Source organism: Ursus americanus, chromosome 20 (assembly GCF_024610735.1).
Source record: "Ursus americanus isolate L20-20 chromosome 20, mUrsAme1.1.p, whole genome shotgun sequence".
Taxonomy (NCBI): Eukaryota; Metazoa; Chordata; class Mammalia; order Carnivora; family Ursidae; genus Ursus; species Ursus americanus.
In genome coordinates this window covers 16,240,941-16,258,029 of record NC_142146.1, presented here as the reverse complement: position 1 = coordinate 16,258,029, position 17,089 = coordinate 16,240,941, and the positions used below count along the sequence as shown (strand labels likewise).

Here is a 17,089-nt window from a genome sequence, read left to right as displayed (position 1 = left end):
AGAACATGTTTCTGCAACTGTGACCTTACTTGTGACAAATACACCAAGACAACTTCTTTAGTAATGTGTATTAGGGGAAAAAATTAAGTTGTCATAGTAGCTAATAAGGCAGGCTCTAGAGCCATGCTCTTTGGGTTTGGCTGTGCTGCTTACCAGATGATTAACCTCAGGCAAGTCACTTAGTCTTTACAAATCCCACATGCCTCAGTTTAAAAGGGGGGTTATAAGAGTATCTGCCTCATAAAGATGTTGTAAGGGTTAACTGAGATAATACATGCAAAGCATTTGACATACTGCTTGTCATATATTAGGCTCTTTTTAAATTATTATTTTTGAAGTAGAGTTGACATAATGATGTTATATTAGTTTCAGGTGGACAGCATAGTGATTTGACAGTTTCGTACATTACTTAATGCTCACCATGATAAGTATGGTCACTGTAGTCGGCTCCTAATAGGCATTAGTTGATGTTATTCATTGAAACTATAGGTGAAGTATACATTTAAATTATTTATTTCCTTTCCCTAGAAACCCACATCTACAAAAAGATACCGAGAACAAAGGATGGAGAATAAGATCTTTTCTTTTGATTAAGATCATATGTGAAAAATGATATAAGTTTAGTATTTTCTATCAACCAACATGATGCTCCCGGCAATGGGAGGAAATAAAGCTAATTAATCATCTTATCCTTTGATTCTTCAGTACATGACTGAAAGAGTCCATTCTGCAATGCTTTTCTAGGTTAGTGTAAACAGAAGTGCTCTGAACTATTGAAAGCAGGAGATAAGTTAGAGCCTTCTTAATATGACTCCTTAGTGAGTGAATAGTCCCCAATATCAGCAATGCCTTGAGAGTACTTTGGATTTGTTTGATGGAATTTGGAAGGAGAATGTGAAATATTATCTTTCCTGTTCTTTGCAACTGAATGAAACCAGTTTCTTTTCCTATCTCTATCCTGCTTTTTGATTCACTCTCATTTATGTATGCTGACTTAGCTGCTCCAAATAAATTCTTGAATTCACCTCTGTCATCTCCCGACTTCATCTCTTATGAATTTAGATAGCTGTGAACTTCTACTGAAGTTAAAAAGTCCAAATCCAAATAATGTGGCCAACTTTATACTCAGCTTATAAAGGATAGAACAGGTGGCTACCTTTCCCACCATCAAATGCATGAAAAATGTATTAAGTATCACCTAGGTTTCTCATATTGACTCTTCACTGGAACAGCAGTAATCTTTTCTAAGAAATTCCAATATATAGCTTTCTCAATTTTCTAGAAGTGTTTAGTTTCTGTTAAAGGAACCAGAGTCAGATCATTGTTTTTTAAGCCAAAATACAAGGCTCACCAAATTGCCTTCAGAGTCATACCCATTATGAGTAAGTCTGCCTTAAAATGAGCTTTTATGTTAGGGTTCTTAAATTAGCAAATAGTTGTGGAGTAACTTTTTGGTACGTTCTTCCATTAGTGAATAGTGAAATCCAAAACTCATAAGCATATAGCTGAAAGTCTATAATTGATCTATTAACTTTCTTTCTCATTTCTTTCTAATTCCCCCACATATTGATTGATTGTATCATATCTTCTAGCCAAAGGCCAGGAGCAGTTCATGACTCAGTCAAAACCCATCTCCCTAAACCCTAAACGATACCAACTAACTTGTAAAATAAATTTCAGAATTACCACTACTTTACCATTTTGTTTAGCCCCCAAAATGTGTACTGATTCTGCATCACATATTTAACCATCTTCTTTTCCTAGAGCTCGCACCTGCTCTTACAACTCCGTTGTGAAACAGAATCTGAGCATCTGTCTAAAATAAATACAACTGTTTTCCCATAAACATATATTCCATAAAAAAAAAACAAGCAAATGTGGAGTAGAAAAGAGCAGCCAAGTAAATTTCCTTTAGGTCCAGGTTTTGATAACCATACGTACTATTGCTTAAAATCCATTAGGCCAATCCTGACATTTTTAAGGCTCAGGACAAATAAGCACATGCTTATTTTCATGGCTGATTTAAACCCGTCCTCCCAGTTCTGTTGAATGTCCTTAGCTAAAACAGACAGCCTGGCCGGAGCAGTGGGAGATAGCCACACTTCAGATAAGCACAGGCCTTAAAAATTATTCATTGACTCAGTGCTCACTTTGATTCATGTGCTCTGTTTCATCAATATATTAGTAATACTTTATTACTAATAATTTATTACTAATACTATCATTTTATGTAACAGTGTTCACAACAGCTCTCTTGCTACAGACTTAATGATATACTTAGTTTTGCAAAATAAAAAGTCTATAACTTGAGGAGCACCTGGGTGACTCGGTTGAGTGTCCAGCTCTTGATTTCAGTTCAGATCATGATCTCGGGGGCCTGGGATTGAGCCCCACGTTGGACTCCACACTCAGTGGGAGTCTGCATGGGGTTCTCTTTCTCCCTCTCTGCTCCTCCCTCCCGCTCTCTCTTTCTCTCTCAAATAAATAAATAAATAAATAAATAAATAAATAAATCTTTTTTAAAGAATCTACAACGTGAAAGCAGAATATGTAAAATTCTTTAAACTGTCAAAATAAACAAATTTTAGTTTTTGATTCTTTTTAAAAATTATGATAAAATATATGTAACATAAAATTGAATATTTAACCATATGTTCAGTGGTGATTTAAATTTTCAACTACTGATTAATAACCCTAGAAAAAATTTTCCTAAGAAATATAAATATGACTTGATACAGAAAGTACCAGAGGGCAGTTCTCTGTTATTTTTGATATCTTACGATATGGGCTACAAGCCTCTTCAGACCACCTGATCTTTGATATTTGTGCAACAGAATTGCCTTATTTTTAATAGATTTTATTTATTTTTCTGAGAGAGAGAAAGCACAAGCAGGAAGGAGGGGCAGAGGGAGAGGGAGAAGCAGACTCTCCACTGAGTAGGGGGCCCGACACAGGACTTGATCCCAGGTCCCCAAGATCATGACCTGAGCCAAAGGCAGACCCTTAACTGACTGAGCCACACAGACGCCCCAACAGAATTGCCTTCTAGTGAAATAAAATTTTATGGTGGTTGAGCCCACGAATTCTGGAGCTTGATGGCCTATGAATTCCAACGCTACCACTTACTAACTATATGAGCTTGGGCAAGTTCTAAACTCAGAACCTCTATTTCCTTACTTGTAAAATGAAGATAGCAATAGTACCTACCTCATGACGTTGTTAGGAAGTTAAAATGAGTTGTTTGTGAAGTCCTTAAAACTGTATTTGACACCTAGTACTACACAAGCATTGAACAAATTACTAAATTAAAAAATTAATAATAGACTCTTTCACAGAACTCCTATGGAAATAAAATGTGTATGCAGTCAGCTCCTCCCTGCTGTGAGTAGAGTTCCTATCTCATTGTCTTGGATTTCATAGGCCAAATGATAAATATTTATGTCCTGATCAGTTATGACATTAATAATGAACATTTGAAAAATGCTTTACATTTTACAAAGTACTTTTTACACACACTATCTCATGTGATCTTCATTCATTGTTAAGAAAGTTGAAGCTTAGGGGCGCCTGGGTGGCTCAGTCGTTAAGCGTCTGCCTTCGGCTCAGGGCGTGATCCCGGCGATCTGGGATCGAGCCCCACATCGGGCTCTTCTGCTATGAGCCTGCTTCTTCCTCTCCCACTCCCCCTGCTTGTGTTCCCTCTCTCGATGGCTGTCTCTCTCTCTGCCAAATAAATAAATAAAATCTTCAAAAAAAAAAAAGTTGAAGCTTAGGGTAAGTGACTTGCCTAAGGTCACACAGCAGCAGAACTGGGACTCAAGTCTAGGTCTTCTATTACAAACTCCAGGTTTTTACATTATGTGTCAATGTGCTTGAAATTTATATTGGGCCATCTGCTTCTAATCTTCATAAGCGTGCCAAATTCATAATAAGCTATCATCTGTAAACTAGAAGATCACAGTATCCTTCTTATCGATCTCCTGCCGTTAATTCAGCTAACTTGATTAATTAACTATAAACCAGAACTTTTCAAAGTTGGACAAAGATATGAAAGCTTTCTTCTTCATTTTTAATGTATTGATTTTTAGCCAGAGATTAAGGACCTCTTCATGACTGTCATTAAAACCTAATATCTATTTTATTCTCTTGTAACCTTAGCGGTAATTGGTTATTATTAATACAAACATCGGTATCTTGATGTCAGGATTTGTTTTGGTTTTTTGTTTTGTTTTACTATAATGCTGGTTCCCCAAATTGCTCATTATCATAGAGCTCTTTAAAAATATTACTGTGCCTTATTATTCAGCCACAAAAAAGATAAGGAAATTCTACCATTTGTGATGACATAGATAAACTTTGAAAGCATTACACTAAGTGAAATAAGTCAGAGAAAGATGAATACGATATGACCTCACTTACGTGCAGAATCTAAACAACAACAACAAACTCATAGAAAAAAAGATCAGATTTGTAGTTATCAGAGGTGGAGGGTGGAGAAAGGGAATTGGAGGAAGGTGGTCAAAAGGTACACACTTCCACCTATAAGGTAAATTAAGTACTGGGGTATAAGGTGCAACATGATGAGTATAGCTAACGCTACTGTGTGATATATGGGAAAGTTGTTAAGAGAGTAAATCCTAAGAGTTCTCATCATAAGGAAAACAACTTTTTTTGTTTTTTTCTTCTTTCTTTTCTTTGTACTGTATCTATATGAGAAGATGGATGTTAGCCAAACCTATTGCAGTAATCATTTCACAGTAACGCAAAACAAACCATCATGCTGTATGCCTTAAACTTACACAGTGATGTGTGTTAATTATTTCTCAATAAAACTAGGAAAAAATACACACATATGTCTGTGCGTATATGTACAGTGTATATATATATATGTATGTATTTCTGGTATATGTGTGCATATATATATACAAGTATATATATTAATTCCTAAACCTAGATACTCGGGAATGTTCTGTGAATCTTATATAGTTCCTCAGTGAATCTCGAGTACCCTTATATAGCAGATTACCTCACCATAAATACTTATTTTCTATGTTTACTGGAATTAGCTAAAGAAAATATTTATGAAAATGTGTATTTTTATTATGTTGTATTGTGTGTGTGTGTGTGTGTGTGTGTATGTGTGTGAAACGTAAAAGTGTGTTTATGAGTTTGTGGTGCTAAAAAAGCCAGACAGAGCTTCAGCAAAATTATAATGTTAGACTCCCCTGTCTCTTCAAATCGTTTCTCTCTTTGGTGGTGGTTGATTTTTTTTCCCTGCTGTGACAGCTGGAGCCCTCTTCTTTTTCTCTCCTTCTCTCAAAATCTGATTTCAGGTGCTTCACACTAAATGACCGATATATTGGTTGTATAAAAATTGTTTTCACAAGGATGTCAGTCTAAATAATAGACCGACCTAAAATGTCAGACTGGGACTTCTCTAAAAAACACCCACCACCACAGCATGTAGCGATTGTCTAGCCTAATAGGCAAAGAACTTGGATATTCAAATTACTTAGTAAATATATGTTAAAATCTAAGTTAATAAAAAGTTCATCTGGTATCCTGTGATTTTTCTGATTTTCCACTGGGACTATTTTAAACTGCTTGACTTCCTCCTCTGCCCTCTATCCCCCGCTTTGCAAGGAATACTCAGGTCCTCTTTTGGTAATTCCCAATATTTCAAGCCAAGTAATGGAATCACACTGTAATTGGACTCTCAGATTTCCTTATTTTTTCTTTCTAATTTCTCCCCTAGTACTCACTGCATTCTCAGTATTAACTCTCAAATATAATCCATAATCTCTCAGATCCTTGTGAAGGATCAGACTAAACAGAACTAGAATTTTTTTTTTTTTTTTTTTTTTGGTCAGTCTAGCTAGTTCACGCTTTCCAGTAGTGTTGGGAGTAGACATAAGGTATTTTGATCTTAAAATCCTGCTGTGTTAGAGTAAGCAAAATTCCTATTTATGTCCATAGGAAACTTAGAGTAAACAATAAGTTAATAAGATTTTGAAAGCAATATTTCCTTCAGGTGTTCAATAATTGGAATAAACTGTCTAAATAATCCAGAGTTGACTAAAGAAGATTGTATGAACCTATGTTAAAGATGAGAGATGAGAGAAGAGGAAGCCAAGAAGTGTGTGATGCACATGGGTGGGATGTGACTATCTTCTAGTGTGCATCAAAGGAACAGGAATGTTCTTACTGTCTAGATTACTGGTTGCTGTTGCAGAAATCCAATTGAAAGAAGACAAGATATCCTTGTGATTAACTTTCTACTGAATTGCTTTAAGTAAAAACAATCTGCCCAACAGAGGAAAAGAGCAATAGCTCTGGTGTGATAGTAAATAGAACGATGCATCAGGGCAATGCATGGTAAATCACCCCGCAGAGTACCTTAGAATAGGCAGGAGTGTTGAACCTCAAACATTCAGTGGAGATGCATTTCAAAGGAAAATTATTTTATATATTTTTAGATTTTGAAATCTATGAATTATATCCTCATGTTTCTAAAGGCATATTATGTAAGAAATAACTTAAAGTGATGGTCAATATTTGAAGTCATTTCAATGAATTTATGAAGCTCAGGAAAGCAGGCTAAGTACCTATGATTCTGGTTTTTCAGATCTTTAATATATGCTCAACATTGTGTCTAAAAGGTAAATTTTCTAAATTATAAGTACTTATTTTGCAGTTAACTTTAATATTGATGTAACCAAAATGATAATTTTGGATTGTAGATGCTACCATTGTACCTACAGGACTGTAGTGAGGTTCTACCATCCCCCAAATAGGTCACCTTTTTTAATGCTTTTTGGCATTTCATTGAATTACTTTAGTTTTAAAATTTGGTACTACTTTTTACATAGTATTTAAAGTACTTGAAATTAGACACACTTTTTTTTTTCCAAGAAAAAATATACTTATTAATATCATGGGATAAATCAGTGGCCTGTTAAATATTTTACAGATCTGATTTCTGTACAAAAACTGAAGTTGTGTGTTATCTTAGAAGTAATATCACCATATCATAATGCCCGGTAGTCCTCATCTTTATATATTTTTCTTTTACTCTTCTAGAGTTATTCAAAGTCCCTTAGCTAGGAAGTTCTTGTACGTAGCCAACCAAACACCAGTGTTTGGTTGATAATATTTGTTTTGTTTTGATTGTATTTTCCCCTTTCATTTATTCCAAAAAGTAGTCAGGCCCCTTGTGTTCCCATGTGTCAGGGGAGTTTTCTGTTGTGGAGATCAAAAGCAGAGCTTGCCTGTCTTCCCAACCTGAGTTCCTTGAGGGTGGGTAGGGTAGACTGGGAACAGAGAAGTCAGTGCCTCTGAGAGGGACAGGCAGGAGCAGCCGAGCAGCTGAGCAGGGAAGAGATCCTTTCAGACTTGGAAAAGGACAAAAGTCTGTCAGTGCCCTGAGAAGTGTCAGTACCTCAGAGAAGAATAGCACCGTGGTGTACCCAGGGAGGTTAAACTCACGCCATTAAGATTCCCAACTTCCAAAAAACTTCTTTTGTCTAGGTGTGGCCAAGAAGCTTTAGACTGCCTGACTTCAAGGTACTGGAATGAAGATGTTGCTATTCATGTTACCACTATGGGTTATAGAGTAATGATCTATCTTCCCTCATCGGCATGGCAAATTTCTCTACACTTTATATGAACCTAGGGAGAGTAAGGGGTAGGCCCCCAAAGGACTGAGATCAAATTTCTTTTCCTTGTTGGATGCTGGCTGTTACATTGTATTTTATTTCGTAGAAATCAGTAATGAGACACTGCTTACCCAAGTTTGAGGCAAAAGATTTATTCTGCTACAACTTCAGGTTATTATATTTTAATTAACTCTGAAGTGGAGAAGCAATCTTAAAATACAAAACAACAAAAGATATGAATTTCTGCTGGATTGCAGATTTTTTTCCTCTGGCCTTACTGGGTGGACAAACACACCTATATTATTTTCCCTGACTTTGCTAATCCATACTAGTATGTGGTAATAGCACAAGCATTATTCAATAAAATGGAACATGCAGTTTCTTCCCCAAATCCTGGGAAATGTAAAAATGATATTAAGTCCTTTCAGTCAGCCAATAACACTCAATTGAAACAAGATCATTTGGACAGTAGTTTACAAACTTTTCAGTTTTGGACACAGCTCGGAATTTTCTCAGACATACAGTACTATCTTCCCTGGCTAACCATCTGTTAGTAGTCTCAAACCTCATCTTTACTGCAAATATTTACATGCTTATTCATCTACCAAGAATACATCTATCAAGAATCATCTTATTTACATTCATAAATTCACACAAATTTTTAGACTGTGTGTCTTCCTTCTCTTTCTATGATGATTACTTATTTTTCTCTTTCTGTGATGATTACTTATTTCCCCCTCCACCCTAAATTTAATAAACTGATTGAGAAAACTCAAGTTGCCAGAGTATTAAAAACATAATGAAGGGCATGATATTCCTTCTTGGGATCATACAATTTACTGGAATTTGAAGATGTCCAGTCCTTTCTATGATTTCATGTGATAATTGATCTTTGTCCTTGACTTTATAAGCTTGTAGCACCTTGAAAGTTTGCTACAGAGCTGCCTTTAAAAATTTAAGTATATTTGGAAACTTGTCGGTGTTTCGTTTTGTTTTGGGGTGGGAGATAATTTGAAAGTTCTAACATTATTAGATGTGCCCAGGTTTTAGTGAAAGACATGTCTTTAAGACTGCAAAAGGTGAGGAGAAAAATATTTGCACATTGCAAAGGAGGGGCCAAAACTGACTTGGAAGCCATTAGCCCAATTTATGCAAGGGCATAAAAGGTTTGAGGTTGAACATACAGAAATTTCTTTGGAGAAAATAATGATATTCTGTGGCATTTTCCCTACACCTCCTCACTCTCCATCTTGGGAAAAGGAAAGATGTTGATTTTCCTGTATGAGGAATTTTTTGAGAGCTTGGTGTGTGTACTCTGGAGTTTGAGCAATACAGCATACCGGCATCCAGCTTTCCTCTGAACAGTGTACAGGGTGAGAGTATCTGGTTACCAGGTCTGGCGGCAGAGTGAAAAGAGCTAGAGGCACTGAGAATGGCCAACATTCCCATGGTTTGCGGGAGCAACGATGTAGGCAACATGGGAAGAAGAATCAGGATCATTTTAGGAGTGTCCCCACCTAAGATGGCCTTCTGCTCCTTTGAAATCTAGGCAGAACAATACAGAAAAGTGGTAATGGGGTGGGGGATTGAAAGTAACCAGCTGAAAGAAAGACCTCTTCTGTCAAGGGAGCTGTTCCTAGTTGGTAGAAGACATTCTCCAAAAACCCACAAGGCACCCCATAACAAAAAACAAAACAAAACAAAAAAAACAAAAACAAAACAAAACAAAACAAAACCGAAAAAAAAAACAACACTTTAAAACCAGAAAGCACCAACCCTGAATTGTTGTGGTAGCAGTCAAAAACGTTTTTTTTTTTGTTTTTTTGCAATTTCTTTTCCATTCTCCACACCCAATCTTTTCAATCCCAGAGAACCCAGATGATGTGGGGAGAGAAAGAGAAGCACATGGAGGAAACACACTGCAGCCTGAAGTATGCTCCTAGCTTGTGGAGGACAGTAGCTCTGATTTAAAATGGAGTTTAGAACTTTATCTCTTTTTTTTTTTTAATGATTTTTTATTATATTATGTTAGTCACCATACAGTACATCCCCGGTTAGAACTTTATCTCTTAACGTGCAAGTAGACATTTTAGTTTTTGAATTTCAGAGGACTAAATAACTCTGGGATATTTTTTTTATCTGAGAGTTACCAGGAAAGTCACAAGAGCTGCAGTAGATTTCAGTCAAGGGTTAAGAAACCTCTAGATTCCAGTTGATACAGTGAGTTTGAATGGCAGTTATTTTCTGCTTGAGTTTGAATGCTATCTTTAATATCATTTGGTTTTAAACAATTCCTTGTTAAATCTAAAGATAATTATCTTACTTGACTTTTGGCAAAATGGTAAATATAAATGTTTTCATGCCTTTAAAAGATAATTTTTGTTTAAAAAAAAAGTTTTATTTCTTAAAAAAGAAGGCGGGGTGCGGAAGTGATAGTTTTTGCCTTATTTTGGGCTTATTCAAGACAGCATTGTTTCCTTTCCTGAATTTTGTCCAAAATGTAAACCTTCAAGCTGAACATTTATCTCATTAAATACTATAGTATTTTTAAATTGAACCTAATCACAATGTTATTACTGTAATTCATTCAAGCATGATGTTCATTCATCCTTCACAAACTTTGCCCTAGTAATTAGTATATGGAATGAATCTGTTATGTTTGGTGAAATGCTGAGTCTTTATTTCTTTCTCATCGATCCAGAAGCCTCTCCTTGACATAGTCCAGTTGAAACATTATGATAATGTCTTAAACAGCTTAGTTTATGAAGGTGATGACCAACATTTTTTTGGTAGCTTCTGCAGAAGAATTCTATTTAAGTAACTGTGAATCACTTCAGCATGTCTTGAAAAATACACGAACTCATTCAACTGAAAGTTTTATTTTAATTAGAGAAGACATTGGTTGTTCAGGTAGGAAATTTGGGCTTTTAAAAGTATATAAGATTATGGGGCGCCTGGGTGGCACAGCGGTTGGGCGTCTGCCTTCGGCTCAGGGCGTGATCCTGGCGTTATGGGATCAAGCCCCACATCGGGCTCCTCTGCTATGAGCCTGCTTCTTCCTCTCCCACTCCCCCTGCTTGTGTTCCCTCTCTCTCTGGCTGTCTCTATCTCTGTCGAATGAATGAATAAAATCTTTAAAAATAAAAAAATAAAAAAAAAATAAAAGTATATAAGATTACTATTATTATGTGATTGTCCTGGTAGACTTGGCTAATACGGTTAGCCAAAGAAAGATGTGAAAATACACATACAGGAAAGAAAAAGAGCAAAAAAATTACTTTTATTAGTAGACGATTGTTTACCTGGAAAACCCAAGTCAAAAAATTATTATAAACAATAAGAAAATTCAGTTATATGGCAGTTATAAAATTACTATATAGAGGTAACCAGTGTGAAAATACGAAGGGATAAAAGTTCCCATTTATAATAGCAACAAAACATACATAATACACTGGAATAAGCTTAAGAAACATGTATAAGAGCTATATGAATAAAACTTGGCTACTAAGAGACAGAAAATAAAACCCAAGTAAATGGAAAGATACAATCCTCTTCTTGGTTTAGAAAATTTAAGGTGGAAAGATTTCAGTTCTCCGTAAATTAATTTTAAAGCAATTTCAATTTTTAAAAAGGACTTAAGACGAGTGCTAAAATGTACAGGAAAATTAAATATAGAAGAGAGAGTTAGGCCTATAAAATATATTTAAAATTATAATAAAGCTCCAGTAGTTAAAGCAGCTTGACACTAACAGTGATTTGACAGATAAATAGAACAATATAAAGTCCAAAAACAGACTCCAGAGTACTTGGAAATATAGTTAGTGGTTAAGGTTATATTCAAATAATTAAATTTGTATTATTTAATAAATTCTTCAGGTACAAATCTCTAGCTACTTGGGAAAAAAACAAAGTAGAAGCTATACCTCATATACCTCACATCCAAATTTGTACTAGGAGGAAAGATTTAAATGAACAAAAATGACAATACAAATATCTAAAAGATAAACTGTCAACAGAAGATATTTGAAATACACGTAGCAAAGGAAAAATCTCTTATAAACCATTAAGAAAAAGACCAATATAATATGAACACAGGACTTGAACAATTATTCCATAGAAAAGAAAATGACTTTTAAAAATGTGAAAAATTGATGAATAAGTTCTGGGATCTAATGTACAGCATGGAGACTAAAGTTAATAATACTGTATTATAGACTTGCAAAAAAAAGTATTTAAATCTTAAATGTTCTCACAACATACACACGCACAAAAGTTATGTGAGTTTATGGAGGAATTAACTAACCCTATTGTGGTAATGATTTTTCAAGATATACAGGTATGCAATCATTACATTGTGCTCTTAAATTTACAGTTATATGTCAGTTGTACTCAAAACAAGAAAAATATTTAAAATTTCTCATAATTACTAAATTTAAGAAATGAAAATGATAATAAAATGAAATACCATAATTCCCTTAAAATATTGACAGAGACCTAAGTTTGGTAACAGAAGTGTTCTGCAGGATGTGAGGAAGCATACTGTTTATGGCATTATAAATTGTGACCACCTCATTCAAGAGTGAATTCACAATAACTTCCAAAATTAAAATATACATACGTCAAACCTAGTAATTCAACATGTAGGAATTTATTCTTCAGTACACTTTCAAATGGGCAAAGTGACATATGGACAAATTTTTTTATTACAGCATTGTTTCAAACTGCATAGTATTAGAAATAACCTAAATGTTCATTATTAGGGCATTTGTCAAATAAATAATGGTACATACGTAGCACAGGTGTGGATATGCATACGTTTATTTCCTCGTTCCTTTGGTTATCTCTTCCAGTTTCTTGGCTTTAAATACCATGTGTGTGGATGATTCAGTTTTATCTGAAGTTCCATTCTCTCTCCTGAATTCTCTTACCACACTCCCCCTCGGTATCTCCACTTGGATGTTGCAATAGACATCTCATATTCAACATATCTGAACTCTTGATCCTCCCCAACAAATCTCACTTCCTTGGCAGCCTTCTCAGTAGACAGCAAATTTTCTCCTTCTACTGGCTCAGTCCAAAAGCCTTAAGAGTCATCTTCTCTTCCTCTCACAGCCAGTTTTCAGTTGGTCAAAAATTCCTTTTGCTCTACCTTCACATTATGTCCAGAATCCTACCACTTTTCACCACAGTGGCTGCTGCTACCCTGGTCTACACCGTCATTTCTTGCCTGGCTTATTGCAGTAGATGATCGCCTTATATCTACGTGCCCCTGTATTGTCTATTCTGGCCAAAACAATCAGTGATTGTTTTAAAACATTGAATCAAATCAAATGTTATTCTTGCTCAGAACTGTGGAATGGCTCCCATTTTACTCAGAATAAAAGACAAATTCCCTACAATGGCCTGAAAGGACCTCCATGATCCGGCCCTGTTAATTTTGTGACCTCATTCCCTTTTACTCTCCTCCTTCATTCAGCCTCACCCAGCTTGGCTTCTTCAAAGCTTCTTGAATACACTTGTATTCTCCCATCTTAGCGTATTTTTTCCTCTGCTTGGAGTACTCTTTCTTGGGACATCTACGTAGCTAACTTCCTGACCTCTTTCAGGTCTTTGCTCAAATGTCACCTTTTCAATGAGAATTACCCTGACTACTTTATTGCCTTAACTTTTATATATTATATAGGACTTCTAACCTCTATAACATACTGTAGGTTTTATTGATTTGTTATGCTTATTATAGATTGTCTGTTTCACTGCCTAGAATGAATGTAAGCTTTATCTGTTTTCTTCAATGATAGATCCCAAGGGTTTAGAATATGATGAATCAATCAATAAATGAAGCAATCTGCAAGACAAATTGAAGAATTCAAAAGTATATATAACTATTCATAACACTCTGCAAAATGAGCTGTGTATATATAAATGATATAAATGTTTATAGATGCATATGGTATCTCTGAAAGACTATGAAAGAAACTGGTAATAATGGGTACCTGTGGGAGAAACAATACCAGGGATGGGTAGGGAGGAACAGTCTACACTTCAGGGTATGCAGCTATCATTTCTTTAGTTGAAAAATACAAGGCATAGCTGAGCCTAATTCTGAAATTCAAAATTCTTTATAAATAGTCAATTTTTTTCTTTGAAGATGTTTAATTGTATTACCACTAGATGGCACATACTTACTGATAAATTCTCAAAGAATCTCCAACACAGATTTTTTTTAAAAAGCACTTTAGTTCCCCTAACTCACTAGAGTTTACTTAACTGTCTACAGTATTGGTTTTTCTCAAGAAATTTCCTTAACTTCAGTTGTTTAGTGCCATATCAGCTTCTAGGCTATTTTCCACTAATTTCTTATTTAGCATTATTATAAAATTTGAGTTGTAGGAATATCTTAAATCTGCAGACACTAGCTTAGATATTCTTAGTTTATAGTTTCTAATGTTTTTTGAATTGTATCTACCTATGTTTTCATCTCTTTTTCTATCAAATTAGTGAATAAAATTTAAATATTCTGTGCACAAAAGTAGATTTTTTTTTAAAAATAGATTTTTGTTTGATTATATTGTTTGACTGCTCTTATATCGAATAAATCAGTGTCCAGAACAATGTGCAATTTAACAACCACTTTCCGAATGCTTACATGATACACAATGAGATTAGGCAAATGAGTACCATGTAGGACACAAAGATGAAACATTATTTATTGCCTCTGTCTTCAGGACCTTTCATTTTATGGGGGGCAGTCATGAATGCATATAACTATAATACAAGTCAAAATGTAGTAAATGATTAAAAGAAAATAGTAAGTGTAATGGGAACAGATAGCTTATATTAATTTGGGGATTCCAAGAATAAGGTGGAATTTGAAAAGAGCTTTGATATAAAGATAGTTTCATTCTCTGAATGAACTGAATGTATGTGTTACATAGATTTACATTTCGATATAAAGAGTGAATTATATATCTGGGATAAAGATACGATCATTATATGCAAGTGGTAAATATGGAATTATAGTATAAAAACCTGTATTCTTTTTGATGGTAAAGTTTCCAAAAAGAAAATGGTAGTATGCATTTTATAAATTGTAACATTTAAAAGCATTATAAAAAACTTTTTAGGCAAATCTGAGTGCCTGGTTGGCTCAGTCAGTAGAGCATGCAAATCTTGATCTTGGCGTTGTAAGTTCAAGGCCCAGGTTGGGTATAGAGATTACTTAAAAATAAAATCTTAAAAAAAAAAAAAAAAAAAAAAACCTTTTTAGGCAAGTTCTAAAGTAACATTGGAAAAATTATTGGGCCAGATAATTTTGGTAGTCATTTTTAACATAGAGATTTTCTTACTCTTGTTTTTCTTTTCAAAATATTTTTAATTAATTTATATGTAGAAAAAGTACTGAATTCAAGTAGAATAACATTTATTGAGTGCTTACTATGTCAGAAAACTGCCATCTATTATTTCATTTAATACTCATGAAACTTGATGATGTATATACTGTTACCCACATTTTACAGATGAAGAAATTGGGGCAAAAGTTTAAGGAACTTGTGTGAATATGTCACCTGCCTGTCATAATACCAATACGGGATGTGAATAGAATTAATTTTCTTACAATAAGAAACCTGGCTTTTCAATTTATAACACTTCAGTATCATTGCTCTTAAAAGAGGATCAAATTACTCTAATAAGATGTATTAATACTGACTACTTTGTTACATTGGTGGTCTTTTTATAACTTTTTAAAGTGTGAGATAAATCATATTAAAATATTATCTTAGTGAATCAGGAACCTGACCCTTTGACTTTGAATGTACAAGATTTCTCCAACTTTGGTGTACTGTAACATAATAAAATAATAATCATATACCAAAGTCTAAGTAATATATGGTATAATGCTTAAGTCAGATTAATTCCAGCACAACAGCTAAATCAAGTAGATATTAAAACAAAATTATATATTTAGAAATGAGTCTTAATATTTTTCTGTGTTTCTTTAGCCAGAAAAATGTAAGAAAAAAAAGAAATGGTATAAAAGTGCCCTACAAGAAGCCTACCTCCTCTATGGATATTCTCATGAGCAAAGACTGGAAATGTGCCGCCTATCCAAACAGGGTATACGAGCTTTTTTATTCTTTACCACCCCAGAATGAGGATCTATTCAGATGCATGCTTCCCGAAATATATTTGCACATTTTAAAACATCTCTCTTTCTCTTCGTAGGGATATAATAAATCTTTGTCCCCTGAAAAGAAATTTTTATATGGATTAATAATATGTATTTTGCCCTTTGAAACTGTTTTCAGTGACTAAACATACATTCTATTTAAATGCAGGGGTTTTAATTAGCACTTCTATCATCTTCTTTACCCTTAAACTATCTACATAAGTTCTCTTGTATATTTCAAAGTAAATATTTCAAAATTAGAAGCTGTGGCCTTAAAATATATTTCTGGGGTGAAACTTTCACTTGCATATGCTGCATTCTTTCAGAACAAAGTGTTTTTCAAAATGTTTTACTTTTAAAGAAATTCAAGGCAGAGATAAAAACAATCTTCAACTTTTTTTAATGAGGGTAAAAAATGTAAGATTTCAGGTCATTTTCAAAGAAAGTTCTCTGGAATCATAAATATTATGGTTTGTAGATAGCTTTTTAAATGAATTCATCATAGGGATTTTAGTAGGTAGGATACATTTTTAACTCTGAATATGATTGTCACATAGAAATGGTGACTTTCAATAAACTTAAATATGTTCTTAGTGGTAATAATAATTATCTTAATTTCTAAAATGATCATCTTAAGTTCTAAAATAGATTATGGGAGGATCTGGCCTTTTACTACTGACTGAATTTTGAAGTAAGAGTGACAATTTTTTCTTCTTGGAATTTAATATATATATATTTTAAAACTTATATGTGAAAACATTTTATTTGAGAAAAATTTAAATATTAACCCCGCTACCTTAGATTTTTACAGGAAATAAGTAGATTTTAAAAGAGTGGAAAAGAATGACAAGCACATTACTCTGGTTTACTCTGAGACTGGGAAAAGAGACATTTATTACCATAAATGTGATTTTATTCCTTGTGCTGAAAATATAATGTCTCTGTTTATTATCAGTAAAGGTTGAACTCACTATATTATTACAAATACAATTTTATTCTTTTCACAGAGTATACATTTTTCTCGTGTAACCAAAATAAACTTTGAAATATTTGGTTTTTTTAGTTTTTTAGTATTAATATCTTGAAGTAATATAGTCAGTTATTTTTTTAAGTTGTATTATAGCCATTTCACATTAGCAGTAGACACACTCTTTCAATAAATATGGAGCTATGTCTTTGTCATTGTTGTATGTGCTGGCGTATTTATGTCTGGGTCCTTTGGCATTCTTGCTTGTCCAGAGACTATGGAGAGGGGTTATTTCTCATT

General features: G+C 34.1%; 1 protein-coding gene across 2 annotated transcripts in view; it reads left to right on the top strand.

Annotated features, from left to right (window-relative positions):
* The window catches only part of ZCWPW2 (zinc finger CW-type and PWWP domain containing 2), a 140,190-nt gene that overhangs the window by 65,713 nt on the left and 57,388 nt on the right, over positions 1–17,089 (top strand). For both annotated transcript variants that reach the window (XM_045774482.2, XM_045774484.2), the window contains one exon: positions 15,656–15,770. In XM_045774482.2, the coding sequence (XP_045630438.1) occupies positions 15,656–15,770 (115 nt within the window). The remainder of the gene's footprint in view (positions 1–15,655; positions 15,771–17,089) is intronic.